Raw genomic sequence first — 24,628 nt, 5'->3', positions numbered from 1 at the left:
TTAGAGAGAAAGATGCACAAGTAAAATGATTCAATGTAGTTATCAAACCAAGGCCACTTGAATATTCCCCAAGTTATACAATTCTGTACATATGGGTCACCAAGTATATAAAGACTTTCCAATCCTTTGCATATTCAGGAGCTATTCCTCCACACACTGAACACTTTCCTCATACTCACTATAGCTTCTTCCAGCTACCAAGTTATGTTGATGGTGCTCTGCAAGCTAGAGGTTATCAGTGGACACTCTCCGGCCCCACATCTGTCCCATATTGATCCTTTTGTTTCCTTTCAAGGTCAGTGAACTGTGAGGCTATATCTTTCTTCCCATCTCCCTCAATATTGAGCCTCTGCTTATGTCACTCATAGTTTAATTACTTCCACCTCAGACCGCACTCTTTCACACATTAAAGCCTCCTTTCTTTGGCCTATTCTGTTAATATTTCTCCTCTTTCTTCTAACATTTGGCAAGTTATTGCAAGGAAAACACAAACACACACTCATTGTCCCTCTCTCTTTGAAGAAAGAATCTCTGTCATCTTTGATGCCTTTCATACAGATAGTACTGGCTGTTGTTGTTCAGTTGCCCAGTCATGTCTGACTCTTAGCAGTCGCATGAACTGCAGTATGCCAGACCTCCTGGTCTCTGTCCATCTCCCAAAGTTTGCCCAAATTCATGTCCATTGCATTGGTGATGCCATCCAACCATCTCATTCTCTGATGCCCGCTTCTCCTGCCCTCAATCTTTCACAACATCAGGGACTTTTCCAATGAGTTGACTGTTCGCAGCCAATGACCAAAATACTGGAGCTTCAGCTTCAGCATATGTCCTTTCAATGAGTATTCAGGGTTGATTTCCCTTAAGATTGACTCATTTGACCTCCTGGTTGTTTAAGGGCTTTCAGGAGTCTTCTCCAGCACCACAGTTCGAAGGCATCAATTCTTTGGCATTCTGCCTTCTTTACAGTCCAGCTCTCACAGCCTACGTGACCACTGGGAAGACCATAGCCTTGACTATATGGACCTTTGTCAGCAGAGTAATGTCTCTGCTTTTCAACACACCATCTAGGTTTGTCATAGCTTTCCCACCAAGAAGCGATCATCTGCTGATTTCACGGCTGTAGTCACCATCTGCAGTGATCTTTGAGCCCAAGAAGAAGAAATCTGTCACTTCTTCCACCTTTTCCCCTTCTATTTGCCATGAAATAATGGGCCCGGATGCCATGATCTTAGTTTTTTTAATATTTAGTTTTAAGCCGGCTCTTTCACTCTCTTCCTTCACTCTTATAAGAGGCTCTTTAATTTGTCTTTGCTTTCTGCCATTAGAGTGGTATCATCTGCGTATCTGAGGTTGTTGATGTTTCCCTGCCTGTCTTGATTCCAGCTTGTGACTCATCTAGTCTGGTATTTCTCATGATGTGCTCAGCATATAGGCTAAACAAACAGGGTGACAGGAAACAGCCCTGTCTTACTCCTTTCTCAATCTTGAACCAGTAGTACTGATAACCATCTTATATTGAGAAAAGGAAAGGTATCATGTTTTAAAGTGAAGAAAAGAATGGTGCTGAATGAGTGACATCAGCTTTTGAAGCTTTTGAAACTTACACAGAAAAATTTGTTCTTGATCCCCTTTTAAAAACTCTTCCTCTAGAATTTTGCAAATGCTTCCTCCAAAATGTCTATTAAAGATAAAATGTTTAAAATATCAAATTCTATTCCTTGTTTACTTACCAAAAAAAGAAACATTCTCTACTTTTTTGCTTTTCTTTGCATGTGTAACCTACTTGAACAATAAAATTAACTGAACATTCTGAGTTCCAAATGAAAAACCTTGACAAAAATTTTTAAATTAATGCATTTGCAAGATGAAGATGTCTCATATAAGGTATACACACATACCTCATTTTATTGTTCTTCACTTTATTGCACTTCCCAGATAATGTGTTTTTTTTTAAATTGAAGGTTTGTAATAACCTTGCGTTGTCAGATAATGATTAGCATTTTTAAGCAATGAAGTACTTTTAAATTGAGGTTAGTAGATTGTTTTTTTAAAAACACAATGCTATGCTACACTTAATAGACTACCGTTTAGTATAAACATAACTTTTGTATGTACTGAGAAACCAAACATCATTTGACTTGCTTTATTATGATATTGGCTCTATTGTGGAGGTCTGGAACTAAACCTGTAATATCTCCAACGTATACCTATAATTTAAAGTGAATAGAATAAACCACACCTGTTGTATGAATTGAAAGGAGAGAGGGGGTACTAATACAGACAGACATAGAATTAAAACTCTGGGAAAACTCTTTGCATAGAAGATAGACCTTGAACTGGACTTTAAATAGTACACTGGGATATAGGGAGAGGTTGAAAGAGTATATCAGGCTGGGAAAGGACTGTTGGCAACTGTGTATTTGGTTGAAATGGAGACTTCCTACTAAAGAGTAAAGGAGACATTGACAAGTCAGGATCAGACCAATTTGTAGGTGTTTTTCAATTTCACATTAAGTTTCATGGAACTTCTTCCATAAATAATGGAGAGCTATGAAAGTTTTGAAGGTCTATAATGAAGTTGACAGAGTAGTTTAAGAAAATTGCCCTCTCTGGTGATGTTAGAGGAAGTACAAGACTAAAAGACTAGATAGGAGGCCATTTATAGCTTCAGGCTTGTGAGATGCCAGGGACCTGAATTAATGTAGTGGGAATGTCAAACAATGGGAGCTATGACAAATGCTTCAAACACAGTGCAGTATAGCCTTGATGTAATAAAGGAGGCGATGGAAGACAATACGTCAGAAATGATAGTGAGGTTTCAGACTGGGTGACTGGCAGAAGGATAAATATACCTGATGGCAGAAATGGGGAGGTCGGAAGAGGAAGACTGGATGGCTGAGGGGAAGGAATGTGGTGATATGTACATGGGCTCATCACTGTCAATAGAAAGTTAATGTGAGCCGCATATGTCATTTAAAATTATCTAACGGCTGCATTCAAAACAGTACAGATGAAATTATGTTTAGTAATATTTTACCTCAATATATTCAAAGTATTGTCATTTCAACATATAATTGATATAGAAGTATTAATGATATAGTTTTCATTCTTTTTCTCATAATAAATCTTTGAAATCTGGTATGTATTTAACACTTAAAGCACATCCCAATTTGACTAGCTACATTTCAAGAACCTGGTAGTCACCTTAGCTGGAGGCTACCATATTGAACAGTGAATTATTAGGAAGTTTATAGAGTTAACAAAGAATATGTAACAAAGGTCTTAATTAAGGTGGTAAGAGTCACTATATTTTAGAAATTATAATTGTTTACCCTTTCTCCTCTGTTTCTTTTATTTCAACTATTTCATATTCAAGATGTTATTTTAGTACAACATCATACTTTCCCAGAAGCACCAAGTATTTCAGAGATATCCATGATATATAGCTTCGTGGTTCTCTCATTTAACTCTCCATCTAACAACTTTAAACAAATTTGTCTGAATCTTCTTTTTCTTCTTTTTTTGTCAGTCTTAAAGCTCTTGATTAGGAAATAATTTAGCAATATGTCCTCAAAAATCTTGGATAAATGGCATTTAGTTCTTTGGAAATGAAACTACATTTTTTTATATTTCTCTGTCTGCACATGTGTGTTTTTCTCCATTGTTTAATATCTGACGTAAACTTGCTGGAGTTTTGGTCTCCACTATATGCTAAAGAATGTAGTACAAAAGAGAGCCTACTTCTATGGAAAACATGCCAAGGACATTGTGTTCCATCTTTACAATGAAATGCAGATTTCCCATTAGAAGGCAAATCCATCATTTCAAAAGGTTGAATAGGATGTGCATTAAAAAAATCCAGCTGCTTAAATTTAGGGCATTGAAAAGCATCCAATACAAAAATGTTCCCTGGGTCTCAAGCATTTTCATTTGATTATGTTTTGGGTAGCTTTTCATTCAGTCTACAATCTTGCCTCTTAGAATTGTGTCCTAAAATAGTCTACAGGCCTTTCAAACAAGTTAGGCCCAACTCTGATGCTTCATTTGCATAAATTATGTATTTTGTTATTTAGAATATCCTTGTATTTGCTATTGTTAATATCTGTAAAAGAAATATTGGAATCTTCTTACAGTGCTTTGATTTTTTTTTTTTTTATTCTTGGGCTTCTCTCACTGCCATTCAATTTATGTTTTTGGTCTATTTTGTTATCTTCTTTGAAGACTTTGCCTTCTAAGACAGCCATTTTGTCTTCCAACCAGCTTCCTTTAGCTTCCCGTGTCACCTGTTTTTCTCTGCCTCACTATTCTAATGTGCTCTGCCCAACTTTCCCCTGACTAATTTAGGAGTAAGAAGAGGCAAAGGCAGTGATAGTTCTTGCAATAACATTTTCTGATGTCTGCAGACAGCATGGCCCCCGCAAGCTGGCTAGGGAGCATAGAATTCTGCCCCACACTACTGAGCGTAGACAAGTTCTCAAGGAAGAACTGTAGGAGCTGAAAGAACAATAAAGTTTATGTCAAACATATCTGTATGGTGTATGTATTTCTCATAAGCATTAATACTTGTTTATTAAGTCATGGCTAAATTTCTATGCTCTTCTCCTCTGAAATCTAGGCCTGGTATTTCTCAGGACTGTCACCTGAGATATACAGAGGACTACTGTTTAACAAGGGCTGTGTTAAGATGCCCCAAATATTGACCAGTTTTCCTAAAGTTGAATATTTGGCTGTTTCCTATTATACTGATTGTTAGGTATTTATGTATGTGATAATATTGTCCCTGGGTCAGTCCATAAAGGTAAATGTTCTAATAATTCTTTGGCATCCAGTATATTTAACCAAGATTGGTTTGGTTCCATTTGCAGACCTTCCCTCTCAAATGTCCATTTTCTTCCTAAAGAGTTGTTAATTTTAGAAGAGAATTTGTTCTAGTTAATATCAATTCACTTCTAAAGGGTGTTTTTTCTCCCCAAAGAGTTTGACAATTTAATGGAATCATTTTTTTTTTCCTGGACCCACATTTTATTCTTGACTTGAATGAAAGAAGTATTTTCTGTGCTTTATCATAGTTTATAGGGAATATTTCATACTAGGGTCCTTGTGCTTCCAGTCTCCTGCCAGTTCTGGCTATCAAAACTGCTTAGGCTGCAAATAAAATATGAAATGAAATCCATCTGGCATTTCTCATTGAATTAGGACCAGAACATTTTTGTTAAATATTAACAGATGGCTAAATTTTTAATATCAAACTAACATTTTAAAACATCTAAGGGGACCCACATGAGGAAGAAAGGATAGAAGACCATATGTTTTCTCCATCCCTGAGCCCTTTCTTCCTCTGCACTTTCCCTTGCCTCATTCTTCTGACCCATGTATTGAGAACCATTGGCATCTCCTGTCTCCAATGATTTTTCTTTCTTGGTGTGGTTTGGTGATGGTTTGATGGCTTAGTTGCAAAGTCGTGTCCAACTCTTTGCAACCCCATGGACTGTAGCCCACCAGGCTCCTCTGTCCATGGGATTTTCCCAGGGAAGAAAACTGGAGTGAGCTGCCATGTCCTCCAGGGGATCTTCCTGACCTAGGGGTCAAACCCGCATCTCTTGCTTGGCAGGAGGTTTCTTTACCACTTAGCCCCCTGGGAAACCCTTGTTCCTTGGTAGCTGGTGTCAAAGTAGTGTATGATGGTGTCAAAATATTGTAATCAAATGCTGACCAGCTCAGGTGATATGTGGCTGTGGGCATGCTTCAAGATCTTTTATTAAATCCAGTTCTCTCTCTCTCTCTCTCTCAATAGGAAAAAGAAAAGAAGTATATGCTTCCCTTGGACAACCTGAAAGTTCGGGATGTGGAAAAAAGCTTTATGTCTAGCAAGCACATCTTTGCACTCTTTAATACAGAACAAAGGTAAGAAAATGAAGCAGTTTATGTCTTCACATTTTTTTTTTTTTTTTTTGCTTTGAATTTCTATGTGATCCAGGGACCATATTTGCAAGATTTCTTTTGGTCCTACCTTAAGATTTGTTAACCCTTGAATTTTCCTTTCATTTGTTTTGTATTTTCAGCTTTTACCATAGGTTATGGATTCAAAAGATTTAAACTTAGAAAAAGGAAAATCTTCAAGTATTAATTTCCTGCTTTTAAGCAGGCACCCATGTCATTCTTAAACTACATTTTGTTACTTTAAAGTCTTCCTTGTTCCGCATTTATTGTTCTGCACTTATAAATAAATTACTCAGTTATAATTTTTAGTAGTATCTAATGGATTAGTATCACTTAAGACCCAATCAGGTATTATGACTAAATTCTTGCATCAGTGAATAGAATTATTCCTTTAAGATGAATACAAATATATTGTCCTTTACAGTTTTTCAAAACAGTCCACAGTCATTGTCTGTTGTAGCAATTGTGAGGGAAACGATGAGTACTGTGATTACCACTTCATAAATTAGAAATGTATCTCAGAGACTTTCTTAAGATCACAAAATTATCCCTGAATTTGGGGCTAATTATTGTGGAGAGCCATGATTATTCACTGAAACTAAGTAAACAAATGGAGAGTAACAGAGAATTGGATAGAGAAACATAAAAAGACTATGACTAGGCAAAAGTAATAAAGACCTTTTCCAAATGAAATTGTTACAGGAAAAAGCTAATTAATTTCTGCAAGTCAGTTATTAAGAAACTGAATCATTAGGTGGCAGGATCTAATTTTAATCCATCTCTCCAGGCTTTTTATCTTTATTTAGCAATGAATGAAGTTCCTTGATTAGGTTCAGTGACTGGCCCAGGGTCAATCACACAGTAAATCAAAATGGGGGGAGGGGAGAAGCCTTTTTTCTACATTCCCAGTCAGTTGCTCAGAGTGACTCATTGTACAAAAAATACTTAGAAAAACCACAAGAGCAGAATGTTTAAAGAATCAAGGGAAAAGAAAATTAAATATAACTCCCCTACCAAATACTGAGAATGAAATTTTATTAAAGTATTTTAATTTAAATACTAATTTGTTATTAGTATTATTTGAGAGCAGCTGGTGAAAAGACACTGAAAATGATAAAGGATAAAAAGGTTTCCTGGGGAGAGAAGTAGTGTGTCCTCCACAGGAGCAAAGTTCAGTACTGTTTACATACCTTCCTCAGAGCAGTGGGGAGTCAGAAAGTCCTAAAGTAGTCTTCAGGGGTGTGCTCAGCCTTCCTGCTTGGATGCAGAGTGCGAAGTATAATTGCCACACATGAGGTCAAACTAAATTTGAATCTTTGATCAACCTAGAAAGTTAAGGTTGTAAAACGACTAAGTACAATATAAAAAAATCAGATAATGATAGGGCATCTTTTTAGACACAATACAATTATGGATTTATTTTCTTCTATTTTATTGGAATATAATTGCTTTACAGTGTTATGTTAGTTTTTGCTGTATGGTGAGGAGAATCAGCTATGTATATACATATATCCCCTCCCTCTTAGAACTCTCTCCACTCCCATCCTCACCCCAATCCCACCCACCACAGAGCACAAAGCTGAGCTCCCTGTGCTTTATGAAAGCAACTTCCCCCTAGCTATCTAATTACATGTGGTAGTGTATATACCTCAACCCTAATCTCACAATTTGTCCCACTCTCCCCTCCCCTACCCCCCACCCCGTGTCCACATGTCCATTCTCTACATCCACGTCTCTATCCCTGCCTTGGAAATAAAGTTTATTTGTACCGTTTTTCTAGATTCCACATGTATTCATGAAAATATGGTATTTGTTTTTCTGACTTATTTCACTTAGTATGACAGACTCTAGGTTCATCCATATCTCTACAAATGACCCTTTTTTGTTTCTTTTAGTGGCTGAGAAATACTCCACATCTTCTTTATCCATTCATCTGTCATTGGACATTTAGCTTGTTTCTATGTCCTGGCTATTGTAAATAGTGCTGCAGGGAACATCGTGGTACATGTGACCTTTTGAATTATAGTTTTCAAAGGGTATATACCCAGGAGTGGGATTGCTGGGTCATATGGTAGTTCTGTATTTAGTTGTTTAAGGAACCTCCATACTGTTTGCCACAATGGCTATATCAATTTACATTCCCACCAACAGTGCAAGAGGATTCCCTTTTCTCCACATCCTCTCCAGCAAAGAGAGCAAAAGGCATGAATGTAAGAAATCTCTGGGCTTCTAAAAATCTAGGTATCCTGGAATTCTAGACTTGTCAGAAAGTATTGAACTCTTCAACCGCTTCGCTTGACCTCTATGTGTGCAAGAACATACAGGCATTTTTGCCATTTATCTTTTCCTCTGAAATCTTGATTATTTTCAATTATTTTGGTACTGGCTAGGCCCTCTAGTAGTAAAATATTAAGTACAATTGGGAGTCTTTGTTTTTTTCCTGATTTAAAGGAAAATTATTTCACACTTTTATGGTTAAGTGCTTTCTGATAGGTACCCATTATCAAGTAAAGAAGATTCCCTGAGTTCCTAGTTGCTTAAGTTTCTGTTTTAATCATGATTGGGTGTTTAACTTTGTCATAGATGAGTGTTTTTATTTTTCTCTATGACTTTCTTTAATCTATTCATGTGGTGAAATATATTAATAGACCTTCTTATTGTAAACCATCCTTGATCTCCTGGGATTAAACCTAATTAAATTGTGATGTATTATTTTCTATTATGTATCCCTGACTTAAGTTTGCCATCATTTTACTTAGCTTTTTGCATCTATGTTCATAAGTAAAATTGGCTCATAAATGTTCTTTTTTGTATTGTCCCTGCCTGGTTCATATCAAGGTTCTGTTAGCTTCATAACTGAAGTGGAAATAAGTTCTTATTGTTCTTTGGAACACTTTGTATAAGGTGGGGATTGACTGTTAACTGAGTGGTAGAACTCACCTGTAAAATCATCTAGAACTTATGGACAGTTTTGATAAGTAGACTTTTGGCTAGTGATTTTACATATTTAATAAGTATAGATTTATTCAGGTTTTCTGTTTTTTCTATGAGTTTAAACAAATCATATTTTTTTTCCAGGAAATTACCCATTCTGTTTTTTTTTTTAAACATAGTTTGATATTAGCATCAATGATTTCTTAGTGTTCTATTTTTACAAATCTCTCTTGTGTCTGAAATTTGATCCTTTTTTAATTTCTCATATTAAACCTTACCTTTTTTCACTTGGTCACTCTTTCCAGAGAACCAACTTTTGATCCTCAGTTGTATATGTTTTATCTATTTCAGGAATTTCTGCTCTCTTCATTTCGTAACTTATATTTACTTTGTTTTCTTTTTAGCCCATTTTTTCTAACTTCTTTTTTAGATGTGTAGCTCATTAATTTTTATCTTATTTTTTCTTATGTATACATATAATTGAATAGATTTCCTTCTATGTATTTTTAGCTACTCACCACAAACTTTGCAACATAATACCTTGGTTACCATTAAGTTCTGTTTCCTCTGATCTTTTGTTTCCATAATCTTTATTATCATTTTTTCTTTGAGTTGTTTAGAACTGTGTTTCATATTTTATAGTGCATGGGATTTTATTGTTTTGTTGTTGTTGATTTCTAATTTAATTGTATTGTGGCCAGAGCATATGATCTAGCATGCATGGTAAGTTTTCATAAATATTTCATGTATGCTTGAGAAGAATGTATTGATTTAGGAGTACAGGGTTCCATGAGAGTTCTATGAATCATGTTTGTTAATAATATTATCCAGTCTATAGTAATTATAAAAATATAGTTACTATATTTTAAAATCTTGATTGATTACAAGACTCAACAAATATATACTAGGAAGCTGTCATTATAATTTGTGTAAGAGAATGTTTTGCCTATATTGTCTTCTAGGAATTTTATGGTGTCCTAACAGATATTTAAGTTCTTAAGCCATTTTAAGCTTAATTTTTGTGCACTGGGTAAAGGACTATTCTAACTTCATTGATGTACAAGTCACTGCCCATCTTTCCCAAGACCACGTGTTAAAGGGAGTGTCTTTTCTCCATTCTTTTCTCCATTCTCATTCTGTATATTCTTGCCTCCTTTGCCAAAGATTAATTGACCATATGTATGTAGGTTTATTTCTGGGCTTTCTGTTTTTTCCATTGATCTGTATGTCTCTTCCTGTGCCGATGTCACACTTTTGATTACTGTAGCTTTGTGTATTGTCTGCAGCCTGGAAGAGTTATTCCTCAAGCATTGTTCATTTTCCTCAGGTTTGCTTTGGCACTTCTGGATCTTTTGTAGTTCCATATAAATTTTAAGATTGTTTGTTTTAGTTCTATGAAAAATATCACGGGGAAGTTGATAGGAGTTGCATTAAATCTGTAGCTTGCTTTTTGTAGTATGACCATTTAAACAATATTAATTTTCTAATCCAAGAGTATAGGATATCTTTCCATTTTCTTGAATCATTTGATTTCCTTTATCATTATTTTGTAGTCTTAGCATATAACTCTCACCTCGTTGGTTAGATTTATTCATAGGTTTTTTTGATGTGATTTTTAAACAAGGTTTTTTTTTTTAACTTTGACTTTCTGATACTTCATTGTTAGTGTACAGAAATGCACCAGATTTTTGTATATTAATCTTGTATTCTGATACTTTGCTGAGTTTATTTATCAGTTCTAATAGTTTTGTGTGGAGTCCTTAGGGTTTTCTGTATATAGTATCATGTCATCTGCATATAGTGACATTTTATGCTTTCCCTTCTGATTTGGATACGTTTTATTTCTTTCCTTGTTTAATTACTATGGCTAGGACTTCCAGTACTATGTTGAATAGAAGTGATGAGAGTGAACATTCTTATCTAATTCCAAATTTTAGTTGAAAGGGAAGATTTTCGTTATGCTGGCTGTGGGTTTGTCATGAATGGCTTTTGTTATGTTGAGGTATGTTCCTTCTGTATCCACTTTTGTTGGAGTTTTATCATGAATAGATGTTGAGTTTCATCAAATGCTTTTTCTTCATCCTTGAGATGATGGTGTGGTGTTTGTCTTTTCTTGATGTTGTGTATCATATTGATTGATTTGGATATGGTGACCTATCCTTGTGACATTGGGATGAATCCACTTTGATTATGATGTATGATACTTTTTATGTATTACTGGATTTGGTTTGCTAAGATTTTGTTGAGGATTTTTGCATCTATATTCATTAAAGATATTGACCTATAATTTTCTTTTTTGGTAGTGTTTTTGTCTGGTTCTGGTATCAGGGTGGTGGTGGCTTCATAGAAGGACTTTTGGAGTGTTTCCTCCTCTTCAATCTTTTGGAAGAGTTTGAGAAGGATTGATCTAAGTTCTTCTTGGTATGTTTGGTTGAATTCCCCAGTGAAGCCTTTCTGGACTATTGTTTTCAGTTTTGGGGGCTTTTTTTTATTATTATTACAAATTCTGTTTCCTTCTGGGCTTCCCTGGTAGCTCAGATGGTAAAGAATCCACCTGCAATGCAGGAGATCCCAGTTCAATCCCTGGGTCAGGAAGACCCCCTGGAGAAGGGACAGGCTCCCACTCCAGTGTTCTTGGGCTTCCCTGGTGGCTCAGACAGTAAAGAATGTGCTTGTAATGTGGGAGACCTGGCTTCCATCCCTGGGTTGGGAAGATCCCCTGGAGAAAGGAACAGCTACCCACCCCAGTATTCTTCCCTGGAGAATTTCATGGACAGAGGAGCCTGGCTGGCTACAGCCTGTGGGGTCACAAAGAGTCGGACATGACTGAGTGCCTTTCACTATTTCCTTCTAGTGTTTTGTCTGTTCAAATTATCTATTTCTTCTTGATTCTGTTTTGGTGGGCATTATGTTTCTAGAAACTTTTCCATTTCTTCTAGGTTGTCCAGTTTGTTTCCGTGTAATTGTTTATAGTTTTCTGTGATTTTTGTTTGTCTGGAGGAGTGGTTTCATTTTCTTTCTCTTTACTTTCTTATTTTGTTTATTTGGATTCTTTCTCTTTTCTTCTTGGTGAGCCTGACCAGAGAGTTGTTCACTTTGTTTATCCTTTCCAAAAACCATCTCTTGGTTTTATTGTTGAGGAAGGCATGTATCACTATATAAAGTTTCCTCTTATTACTGCTTTTGCTGCATCCTTTAGATTTTTTTAAGTTGTGTTTTCATTGTCATTTGTCTCCATGTAGTCGTCTCTTTCTGATTTCTGTTTTTATGCCATTGTGGTCAGAAGAGATGCTTGAAATAATTTCTATCCTCTTAAATTATTTGAGGCTTGTTTTGTGTCCTAAAATGTGGTCTGTTCTAGAGACTGTTCCTTGAGCACTTGAAAACAATGTATATTTTGGTGCTTTTTGAATATAATGTCTTGTAGATATCAATTATATATAACCCTTGTGTCATTTAGGATCTCTGTTGCCTTATTGATTTTATATATGGAAGATCTGCCCATTGATATCAGTGGGATTTAAGTTTCCTACTATTATTGTATTCCCATCAATTTCTCCCTTTGTTTCTGATAGTATTTGTGTTTTGTATTTAGGTGTGCCTATATTGGATGCATATATGTTAAGGAGTGTAAAGCCTCTTCTTGTATTGATCCTTTTATCACTATATAGTGCCTTGTTTATCTTTCTTTATGAACTTTGTTTCAAAGTCAATTTTGTCTAATGTGAGTATTGTTACCCCTGCTTTCTTGTCATTTCCATTTACATGAAATATCTTTTTCCATAGCCTTTCACTTTCAATCTATGTGTATCCTTCACCCTAAATTGGGTTTCTTGTAGGCAGCATATTATAGGCTCTTATTTTATTGTCCAATCTGTTATTTTACATCTTTTGATCTGCTGATCCATTTATTCATTCCACTGGCATTTGTTTATTATTGATAGATATGTGTTTATTGCAGTTTTATGCCTTGCTTTCAGTTCATTTTGTATTTCTTCTTTGTTCCTTTCTTTTTCTTTTTGTTTTTCCATTTACCATTTGATGATTTTCTTTTGTATCAAGCTTGAGTTCTCTTCTTTTTAGTTTTTGTGATTCTATTGTACATTTTTGATTTGTGGTTATCTTGGGTTTCAAGTATGTTAACCCATTACTAGATCTACTTGCTTCATACTAGTAGTCATATAAGTTCAAAAACATTCTACAAAAAACCTATATTTTCTAACTCTATTCCCCCACATCTTATGATTTTGATGTTCTCTTTTATATCTTTATGTTTATTCTTTTTCTGTTCATTATAGTTAGCATTGTTTCCACAAATTTTTAAAAATTTATGTATGGGTTTATTAAAGTTATTTACTTTCCTGTTTTAAGTTTCTCTTTCCTATAAATTCTTGCTTTTTTTTATTTAGAGAAGAACTTTCAGTATTTCTTTTTTGGATAGATTTAATATCTCTGTATTCTTTTAGTTTCTGCTTGTCTGAGAAATTCATTATATCTCCTTCCATTCTGAATGATACCCTTGCTGGACAGAGTATCCTATGTTGCAAATTTTTCTTCTTTTTCAAGACTTTGAATATGGTTTGCCATTCCCGTCTTGCTTGCAGCATTTGTATAGAGAAATAAACTGATAGACTGATGGCATTCCCTTGTAATTAATCCTTTGTTTTTCTTTTGCTACCTTAAGAATCCTCTTTATCTTTAATTTTTGTCATTTTTATTGTAATATGTATTGGTGTAGGTTTGTTTGGGTTCATCCTCTTTGGGACCCTCTGTGCTTCCTGTACTTGGACATCTGTTTCCTTCTTTAAGTTTGGGAAGTTTACAGCCGTAATTTATTCAAATACATTTTTTATCCTCTTTTCTTTCTTTCCTTTCTGGGATTCCTGCTATGCATAGGTTGGCATGCTCTGTATTATACCATAGATCTTGTGTGTTGCTTTCCCTTCTCATTTATCTTTCTGTCTGCTGTTCTGATTTCCATTAATTTGCCTTCCAGTTCATGTATTTGTTTTTCTGCATTATTTACTTTGCTATTTGTTACCTTTAGCTTGGTTTTCATCTCTGCAGTTTAGTTGTCTAATCTTTATTGGCACTTCTTTATAGTTTCTGGTTCCTTGTTACAGTGATCTGCATTTCTTTTGGCATTGTTTCTTAATTCCTTCAGCAGTCTTATTATCTTTTTGAACTCGGGGTCTGATAGAACAGAGAGGTCTCTTTCCTTGTTTGTTATTTCAGGTGATTTCTCTTACTTGGGAGCAGCTCATCTGCTTCATTTTACTTATATTTCTATGACCCTATGAATTTAAGTTATCTACTGTGGTCTTGAAGGGCTCTCTATGTAGGAGTGACCCTGTGTAAACAAAAAAGATCTTAATGACCCAGATAACCACGATAGTGTGATCATACACCTTAAACCAGACATCTTGGAGTGTGAAGTCAAATGGGTCTTATGAAGCATCACTATGAACAAAGCTAGTGGAAGTGATAGAATTCTAGCTGAGCTATTTCAAATCCTGAAAGATAATGCTGTTAAAGTGCTGCATTCAATATGCCAGCAAATTTGGAAAACTCAGCAGTGGCCACAGGACTGGAAAAGGTTCATTCCAATCCCAAAGAAAGGCAATGCCAAAGAATGTTCAAACTACTGCATATTTGCACTTCTCTCACATGCTAGCAAAATAATGCTCAAAATTCTCCAAGCCAAGCTTCAACAGTACATGAACCAAGAACTTCCAGATGTTCAAGCTGGATTTAGAAAAGCCAGAGGAACCAGATATCAAATTGCCAACATCTGTTAGATCATTGAAAAAGCAAGAGAGTTCCAAGAAAACATCTGCTTCATTGACTACACCAAAGCCTTTGACTGTGTGGATCACAACAAAATGCGGAAAATTGTTTAAGAGATGGGAGTACCAGATCATCTTACTTGCCTCCTGAGAAATCTGTATACAGGTCAATAAGCAACAGTTAGAACCAGACATGGAGCAGCAGACTGGTTCCAAATTGGGAAAGGAGTACATCAAGGCTGAATATTGTCACCCTGCTTGTTTATCTTATAAGCAGAGTACATCATGTGAACTGCCGGGCTTGATGTAGCACAAGCTTGAATCAAGATTGCTGGGAGAAATGTCAATAACCTCAGATATACAGATGATACCACCCTTATGGCAGAAAATGAAGAGGAACTGAAGAGCCTCTTGATGAAAGTGAAAGAGGAAAGTGAAACAGTTGGCTTAAAACTCAACATTCAGAAAACTGATATCATAGCATCCAGTCCCATCACTTCATGGCAAATAGATGGGGAAACAATGGAAACAGTGACAGACTTTATTTTCTTGGGCTCCAAAATCACTGCAAATGGTGACTGCAGCCATGAAATTAAAAGATGCTTGCTCCTTGGAAGAAAAGCTATGACCAACCTAGACAGCGTACTAGAAAGCAGAGACATTACTTTGCCAACAAAGGTCCGTTTAGTCAAAGCTATGGTTTTTCCAGTAGTCATGTATGGATGTGAGAGTTGGACCATAAAGAAAGCTGAGCACCAAAGAATTGATGCTTTTGAACTGTGGTGTTGGAGAAGACTCTTGAGAGTCCCTTGGACTGCAAGGAGATCCAACCAGTCAATTGTAAAGGAAGTCAGTCCTGAATATTCATTGGAAAGACTGATGCTGAAGCTTCAGCATACTTTCAGCATACTTTGGCCACCTGATGCAAAGAACTGACTCATTGGAAAAGACCCTGTTGCTAGGAAGGATTTAAGGCAGGAGGAGAAGGGGACAACAGAGGATGAGATGATTGGATGGCATCACCAACTCAATGGACATGAGTTTGAGCAAGCTCCAGGAGTATGTGATGGACAAGGATTCCTGGTGTGCTGTCATCCATGGGGTCGCAAAGAGTTGGACATGACTGAGTGACTGAACTGAACTGAACTGAAATATGTGATCTTGTTTTATATGATATTTGTAATCAGTGACTGTGTACAGCCTTTGTTTTCCTTGATTTTAAGGTATGAAATTTAATAAATCAATGAAGGTATTAAAAAGGAAGAAAAGGTAATCTAGTAGAGGGAATATTATACCTGAAAAAAATGGGTTATAGTGTATAAGCTAACATTTAAACAGACTGTATGATAGTGTATTTAATTCCAATACTTAAGTGCTGAGGGAGCATAGGATTTAACCAGAAGCAATAGTTAACATCATAGAAGATGTCTCTCATTAGTTTTGGCACAAATTGTTGGAGAGGAAATAGAAAAGAATATCCCAAAAAGGGAATAGTATTAGTCAGAACAAATGGGTGGAAAATGTTCCTTAATCTGTTGCCAGCCTTTTCTAGATGAAAATTTAGTTTCAAAGGCAAGATGGCCCTAGTTTTAAAAAAAAAAAAAAAGTAAAAGCATTCCATTGTCTTCCATAGGGTTTAATGATCTGTACTTTCCCATCTAAGTTTATGTATTTACTATATCATGTAAAGGGAAAATCATGCATCTATCAAGAGCTCATATACTTAGCTTTATTTTTTTAACAGCACATGAATGATATTCTTTTCATTGATTCCAAGATTATGTTCCTGTTTTCTTTCTTCTGAGACAAGATATTAAAAGATGTGTTCTGTTTCCTTGCCTTTAGATGAATTTATCCTTGATTAATTTAAAAGAGATTTTATAAGCGCTTCTGTTTTTTTGTGTTCCCCATTGCTGTTTTCTGCTGCAGTGTTTTAGCTCAATTCATTTAGCCATTCAGCTGACCCATGTAAGACACATTGACCTAGGACTTACTTTCTGTGTGAACATTAGGATTGGTGCTAACGTGGGTATAAAATATGGCTTTTTAGGGTTCTCTAAGACCTTAAATATAATCTTGTCTTCCCTTTTCACTTTACAGGTTAAGGAGTTGACACTTCTAACAGTTTAACACTTTTCTCACGTCAAAAAAAGCAGTTAATGACCGGGCCAGAACTGGAACCCAGGTCTAATGTTTCCTTGATCCGTGGCTCTTTCTCATCTGCAGTTTTAATATTAACTATGCACCAGAAATTCTGCCTGATATTTTAATTGGAATTGTTCCTAAAAGAGCAACAGTGAAAAGATTCTTACCTTCTTGTGCATTAGGTATTTCAGTTTGCTGTTAGGTCTTACAAATTTCCATGGATCACTTTTGAATCTTATTTGCAAAGCTTTACGTGAACTGACCAGTACCCTAGCTACAGTTCCTGAAAAACTATATTAGCCATTACTACTTGTATCACAGCATTATTCCTAAGAGCTCATTAAGTTGCTATTTCAACTTTCCACCATAAAATTTAAAACAGTCACTCTATAGTTCACAATCATCAGGTGTGTCGGAATTGATACATTTAACATCCTTATTTAAAAAGTCTTCAGTGTCCTGGTGAATTAATATGATCTTTATGACTCTGGTGACCAGATTTTTGAGCCATTCTAAATAGTGTTTTAGTGCTAATATTTTTGTAAATGGAAGGAATTGTTACTGGTTGCAGGAACTTCCGTGGTGGAAGAGAGTGAGTTTCACACCTGGACTTATTTAGCCTACAAAAACTCCAGGTAAGAATATGCACCCCTAGCCATCCTCAGAACCTTTCAAAGAGGGCATCTCAGATACCTGGAGAGACTGTTAAGTTAAAAATATTTAGATCTCACATTCATTGTGTCACCGTATCATTTACAAAGTCTAAGTTAAAAGATTCCTGAACTTCTTTGTGGCAAGATTGAAACTTAAGATTGGAATGTGCCCCCAGATTTTTGTTTCATGTAATTTTTTAAGAAATGCCACATTTTCATAGGTAGAAGCACGTCTGGATAATGGTTTCACTGTGCTGGTCTTTACACTCCCAGGCAGGCACTAGTTTTTAAGGTCATGTTAAGGCCCATTTGGTCCCAGGTATGTCAGCTCTGGTAGCCAGCAGAGATCTGTGTCTGTCCAGGGGGTTCATCGAGCAGCCACGTGGTATTTTCAGAGCACCCCTTGGGAGTGTCCAGCTCTGTTTTCTTTTAAATTAAGGCATTCTTTCTTTGATACTGTTTTGTAGCTTCAATTCAGGATATGGTTTACCAACATTACCAAGTGTTCCAATTCACCCCTCCCCACTTTTTCCTACAGAGAGTGATTTTAGGATGTTTCACTACTCCACTCAATCCCTAGCACATTGCCGACACTCAATAAATGTCAAATAATGCTGCACTATAGCAAGTGTGGGCTTTTTAGGCATTCAGAAAAGAATGGCTCTTTCTTCTCATTGTTGAGTGGTATATTTTTCCAATTGTTAGCTGGAAATGAATTGGAGTCAGGTTTTCCATTTATATACCTTTATGGCTGTTTCTGTATTCAAATGTGCTTTGAGTTTAAGTTGTTTGGAAAAGTGCTTAATTAAACAAATATGCTGGGCAAGAGGCGGTATGCAATGCCTTGTCTGAAAGCTTATGTCTCACTTGGATATGGTGGAATGTCAAAACTGTATTAAAAGGGAATTAATTACTCTTCCATACATAGGGATGGTAGAGGCTCATATTTATTGGAAATTCAATAGAGTAAAAACATATAGTGCATGTTACTAGGAAATGATATATTGTGTATAGGATGCAATCCAATTAAGCTTGTGTTTGGAACATAAATGTGACAGCTGGGAAAGTTATTTCATTTTACTGTCTGCTGTTGTCAAAAGAATGTTTAAGATGTTTCTTCATGCTTCATAAAATACTAATAATACATATTATCCTCTGAATATTCTGGTTCAAGCTTTTTCTTCATCAGATGAAGACTCAGCTAGTAACCAGTCTTTCAGTCCAAGCTGAGTGTGTGTCATCCTTCACTTTCTCACAGAGTATAGGTGGGTTGTCTTTCGTGCCATGGGTGTTTATAACACTCTCTGAGCGCCTGGTGGAGGAAAGCAGTTTGAAAGTAAAAACTCTTCATCTGTCTCAATTAACGTATCCAGTTCGTTGTACCCTTTCTGCAACTTCTGTAAAGCATGAAAAGAAAGTGTGGTTTTCCCCATTTCCCTGATAGCTCAGTTGGTAAAGAGTCCAACTGCAATGCAGGAGATTGATTGATTGACTGAAAGTCAGTCGTGTCCAGCTCTTTGTGACCCCATGAACTATATAGTCCATGGAATTCTGCAGGCCAGAATACGGGAGTGGGTAATCTTTCTCTTCTCCAGGGGATCTTCCCAACCCAGGGATCGAATCCAGGTCTCCCGCATTGCAAGCAGATTCTTTACCAGCTGAGCCACAAGGGAAGCACAATGCAGGAGACCCCAGTTCAATTCCTGGGTCGGGAAGATCCATTGGAGAAGGGATAGTACCCACTCCAGTACTCCTGGGCTTCCCTTGTGGCTCAGCTGGTAAAGAATCCGCCCTCATTGCAGGAAACCTGGGTTCGATCCCTGGGTTGGGAGGATCCCCTGGAGAAGGGAAAGGCTACCCACTCCAGTATTCTGGTCTGGAGAATTCCGTGGACTATACAGTCCATGGGGTGGCAAAGAGTTGGACAGAACTGAGCAACTTTCACTTTTCTTTCTTAGTATGAAAAACATTCTGCTAGATATGAGATCAACTGGAGTCCGATGCATTGTCCTGAGGAACGCATAAGTAAACTGGTATTAATCAGATGTCAGTGATATTGCTATGAGAAACACTTAAACAACACGATTAAGTAACAGAATGTGTTGTCAACATTTTAACACCTTGTACTTCTTTCTAGTTTTAATACAATGGTAAATTAATTAATGAAAAATATAATCCTATCATGAGTATTTATCTCCACTGCTAGATTACATTTCTTAAGGCAGAGGCTTTTTTTTAATTGAAATATATCTGGTTTACAATGTTATGTTAGTTTCAGATGTACAGCAAAGTGGATCAGTTATACATATACGTATATCTACTTTTTTTAAGATTCTTTTCCCAGATAGGTCATTACAGAGTATTGAGTAGAGCTCCCTGTGCCATACAGCAGGTCCTTATTAGTTATCCGTTTTACATATAGTAGTGTGTACATGTCAACCTCAGTCTCCCAATTTATCCCTCCCCTTGACTGTTTCCTGGTAACCATAAGTTAGGCTGTGTTTGTCTGGCTCATTGCTTTTATCCCCAGGGCCTAACACAGCATCTGGTGATTGTGAGAGTTATGTAGAGAAAATATAAATAATGCTAATTGTCAATAAAAAGCATTCTGTAGGTAAGCTCTAGAGAGGCCTACAGCCTCAGATCCGAGGGGGATGAAAATGGAGATAAAGATGAAAACTCTTAGAGGAAATAGTTTTAGTACAAAAAAAGAAATCTCCTATTTAAAAGTAAGAACCTGAGAATTTTAAGTTATATACAAACTGTATAAACAGGCTTTGTTTGAATTTAATGTAACAGAATTCATGACAGTTTAAGGGGAAAATATAGATGTTTTCTTGTAAATTGTTTCAACTTTGTTCCATGATGTTAATAATAATATTCAAAAATGTTTTGTAGATATCTATACTCAGTTTTCTAAATCTTCATTTCTTTAGCTCTAGCAAAGTATTAACACATTTCAGTTTTTCTGTTATATGCTGAACTTTTGAAAGTTAGGGAGGTGGAGAGCCAGAAGGCAGGATTTTAGTTTTCTGTTCATAAGTTTTTGGTCCTTCTTGTTTCTGCTAGAACTATGAAGATCAAGTGGGTCAGACAGACTTGAGGACTTTTGCAGAATTATTGATTGTGAATTCACAATATGACAGTAATGTTTATTTCCCTCTATAAATCTGAAAAGATAAACCCCATGCTTTCCTTGCCGAGGAGATGGATAGGCGTACATGTTTATTAAGTCAATAAAAGGGCACTTTATATCATGAAAGCTGTTAAAGCCAGATCTTTGAATCAGAGAACTCTTTTTTGTGTGTCCACTGTCTTCCTTTGTTCCAAGTCTCTCACTGCAAAGATATTTGTTGTCATATGGTTCTGATCTTGCATATTTTCAGTGGTTTCTCAGTTCTTACTACTGCATCTTTTCCCTTTAAGGGTGTCTCTCTAGTTGTGAAATAACATTGTTAGGAAATCCTAGGTACATCAAAGAGGAGGGGCAAAAATATTTTCAAAGGGGAGCCTGGAGAGAGACAGACTGGAGAACCAAAATTGTCTTCCCATTTGATTTATTTGGTTCACCAACCACACCAGGACAGAAATCAAATATGATTTGGTAATATTTCTATGAACTAAGTCTGTGACAATTGATTTCACAGCTAAGATAAATTCTCATGAAAGCCAACATAATTGCTTGGGTATGAAATGTCTGTGACTTGAAGCAATCAATTTAAATTCTTCTCTTACTGGTTTTCAACTTAAACTCTGAAATGAAATAGGAGTCTGATGCCCTACTTGGATGACTGTTTCTGCCTTTTCTGAGGGAGAAAAATAGCAAGTTAGTGCTTTTCAGCTCTTTCAAATGTCATTAACAGGCTTTGGAGAAATTCTTCATGCTTAAAACTCCTGTGTGTAGTCCATATCCATTTTTCTAGGGGAATTAGGTATTGTGCTCCCTGGGAGCCCTCGCTGATTTTAAACAAAGGGATTGATAGGATAGACTCAGCAACTTAGATTCAGTTCCTTTCACTAGAATTTCAACTGGAGTTTATCTTAAGCCATTGGTAGCGCCAGCAGAGATTTTGGTCAGTTTCTGAGGCATTCATATTCAGGAGGTTTCCGTCCAAGGGCTGTCTTGATGAATGAGCCCAACACGGCTGTGTAAAGTTCAAGAACAAAAAGAAATTATGTCTTTCACAGCAAGTTTACTTTTCTTCTAGGATTTCAGAACAAACACATTGCCTGCTCCCCACCTACTTCCCGGAACAACTATTTGCTGATGGGCAGTCCCCTCCCCCCACCACACCCTTGAGACAAACTCTGTGGCTTGGGACGGACGTGTGCCTCCATTTGGGGACCATAAAATGGCCCCAACTGTGCTCATTAATGATAGGGGAGCAACTGCTAGTTGCAGACATACTATAGAAAAATATATGCTTGGATCTAAGATACAGTCTCTTAAAGAGAAGCTATAATGGTTAAGTTGCAAGTGAAAGTGACAGATCACCATTACATGAGACGGGTACCAATGACCAATATCTTTAAATATGTGATTGTTTATAAATAAGATTGTATTGCTAGTTTTCCTTACAAAACCAGTTTTCCCTTTTGAAAGCTGGTCATGCTAAGGAACTGAATTCAGGAAATTAACTGACTTATCTCAGGCTTTTACTTCAAGGAATGAGTTTACCTTCTGGTTATTTCTGATAAGGATAGAAATAGAGTGAGTTGGGTGCCAAAGCTCATACAGTGTGGCCTTGACTTTGTGGCAGCTCCCCCCACCCCACCCCCCGCCCGGCTGAAGCCAGCAGGGGGTTAGCCAAGTGTGCAGGTATTTCAGTCAGCAACCTGTGGGGAGAGCTCTTAAGAAATGAATAAGCAAGGGTGTGAAAATTTCCCTAACAGACTCTAGCCTAAAGGAAATTTCTAAACACTTATATTTCTTTGGCAGTCTTAGAGGCCTCCCAAGAGCAAAAATAAAGAAAACTATGGGCTTGTTTTACTATTGGAATGGTCAGGTTTTTAGCGATGACCTGAAGAATATTATATAACAACCTACATGTTGAAAAAGAAACTTACATCCAATAGAAGAATAAAAAGAAAAAGTCCAAAGAAGGGCTATTATTCAAATTTGTCGCTGTTGAAATCCAGTTACACTGAACAGTGTATCCACGGTGCTCCTGGAGGATACAGTGTTATTACCAGTGTTACTGTATACTATCCCGATTATTAAAGCAGTTACTAAAGCACCAGGCCTAGAAGTTATTTTGTTTAAAGGCGGGGGGTGGGGGGGGCTTTAAATAAAAGTAACACACATACATATATAAAGCCCTATAAAGATCACTGAGCACCCTCAAATCATGCACTTAAGAATATTCATTATAAGCCTGTTTTTATAATATCAACTTATAAATCAGAAATCTTTTTGTGACCTACTGCATGTGTAATATATTTTTATTTTTCCTCGGTTGATTTACTATGAAACCGACTTACCCATAAAGAATGTACCCATAAAAATGTCCTTAGTGACTATACCTGCTGAGAGAAAATACTGTGAAGGTTTTAATTACATACCTTGCATATAAATTATATTATTCTGCTTCAGTTTGCTGCATTCAGAAGGAAACTATTTACTGGCATGTGTAATTAATTTTAATTAACACACATAGCCTTAGTAAAGGAAACTGACATGGCACAAGCCTTGGTAGAAAATGTTAGTCACACTCTGCAACTAACTCTGAGCAGATGCATGGTTTCATAAAGAAAATATTTGCAAAGCCTAACTGGAGTGAGTTTTTTCCTTTTCTTTTCTTTTTCTAATTTGAAACTGCCTATGTTTATTTCTTAGAACCTGAGGAAAATACTGCTCACTTAAAGGAACTGTCTCAAAAAATACAATTGCAGAAAGTAGTTTTGACTGTTCAAACACAGAATCTGCTTTTTCTATCAGTGTGTTTGTTAAATCCATACCTCATTCCATACTTTTAAATTCTAGCAGGCCAAATTACGAGATACTACTACTAGATATCAGCCCAAATTTGTTTTATTATAGAATGAGTTTTGCTTTAGAAAACAGATAAATGCTTGAAACTTGGTTACTCTGTCAGTGCACTAAGGTAGTTAAAACATTTCTGTATTTTGATGACTACATCATGGTCTTTAAAATAAATTGGCCATATAAGATCTATACCAGTGGCTTTCAAAATTTTTGGTCGATTGACCCCTTTCCACTCTAAGAATTATCAGAGACTTCAAAGAGCTTTTATTTAGATGTATTTTGTGGATTACTGTATTGGGAATTCTAGGAGCAAGTTGACTTCACATTATCACTTAAATTTGGTATTTTTAAGAGAGTATTTATACCACAGAAATTGGCAAGTGCTACAATCCACCATTTTCTGGAAAGCTAGTTGTTAAACATTTATTAACACACTGCCAATTATACCCATTGTTAGAAATTAAAAATGAAACATCAGAAAAGATTAACTGACTAGATCGATTAAAAATAATAGTAATGAATCAACTTCATGACATAAACCGTAAGTTTTTATGGAAAATATGGGAAGCAGTGGGAAGAGTTGCCTTGTTTTTTTTTTACAGTTTTGCAAACTTCTTTAACGTATAGCTTAATGGAAGACAACTGGATTCTCGTATCTAATTCTGCTTTCAATCTGTTGAAGTATGTTGTTTTGGTTGAAGTATATGAAGAAAATCTGGCCTCACACAGATCTGTAGTTACAAAGAGAGGAGTATTTTAATAACTTTTCACATCCTTGTGTATTTTCTTTTATACCTTATCAAAACACAGGTGATAATTTTTAAAAAGTTAGTCGCAGTGTGGATTCTAAAATCATGTCAATGAGCTTTTCATATCCTGTTACATTAATCCATTGGTTTATCATGCACTTAAATGGATCCTTTACTAATGAGTGGTTTTGTAACATTTTTGTCATTTGAAAAATATTGGCTCATTGATTTATACAGATCTTCCCAGTGTTTCATAAATCATTATACAGTGTTTTCATTATATTCATTAATATCACTACTAATCTCATCAGAGATGGAGGAGCTGTCAAACCCATGGTAGGAGGTACAAATTTCAAAAATTCTAAGGCTCCATTTTATTATTGATTACAAATACTGTCAGTTGTCTTCCTCTAAGTGTTAGGCTCATTTTGTTCA

The 24,628-nt window shown here is 36.1% G+C and overlaps 1 protein-coding gene across 7 annotated transcripts in view; it reads left to right on the top strand.

Moving 5' to 3' along the window:
* The window catches only part of DNM3 (dynamin 3), a 609,645-nt gene that overhangs the window by 438,343 nt on the left and 146,674 nt on the right, over positions 1-24,628 (top strand). For all 7 annotated transcript variants that reach the window (XM_070474325.1, XM_070474326.1, XM_070474328.1 and 4 more), the window contains one exon: positions 5,795-5,904. In XM_070474325.1, the coding sequence (XP_070330426.1) occupies positions 5,795-5,904 (110 nt within the window). The remainder of the gene's footprint in view (positions 1-5,794; positions 5,905-24,628) is intronic.

Source organism: Odocoileus virginianus, chromosome 11 (genome assembly GCF_023699985.2).
Source record: "Odocoileus virginianus isolate 20LAN1187 ecotype Illinois chromosome 11, Ovbor_1.2, whole genome shotgun sequence".
Lineage (NCBI taxonomy): Eukaryota > Metazoa > Chordata > Mammalia > Artiodactyla > Cervidae > Odocoileus > Odocoileus virginianus.
The sequence above is the reverse complement of the archived record's forward strand: the minus strand, read 5'-3'. Positions and strand labels throughout refer to the sequence as shown.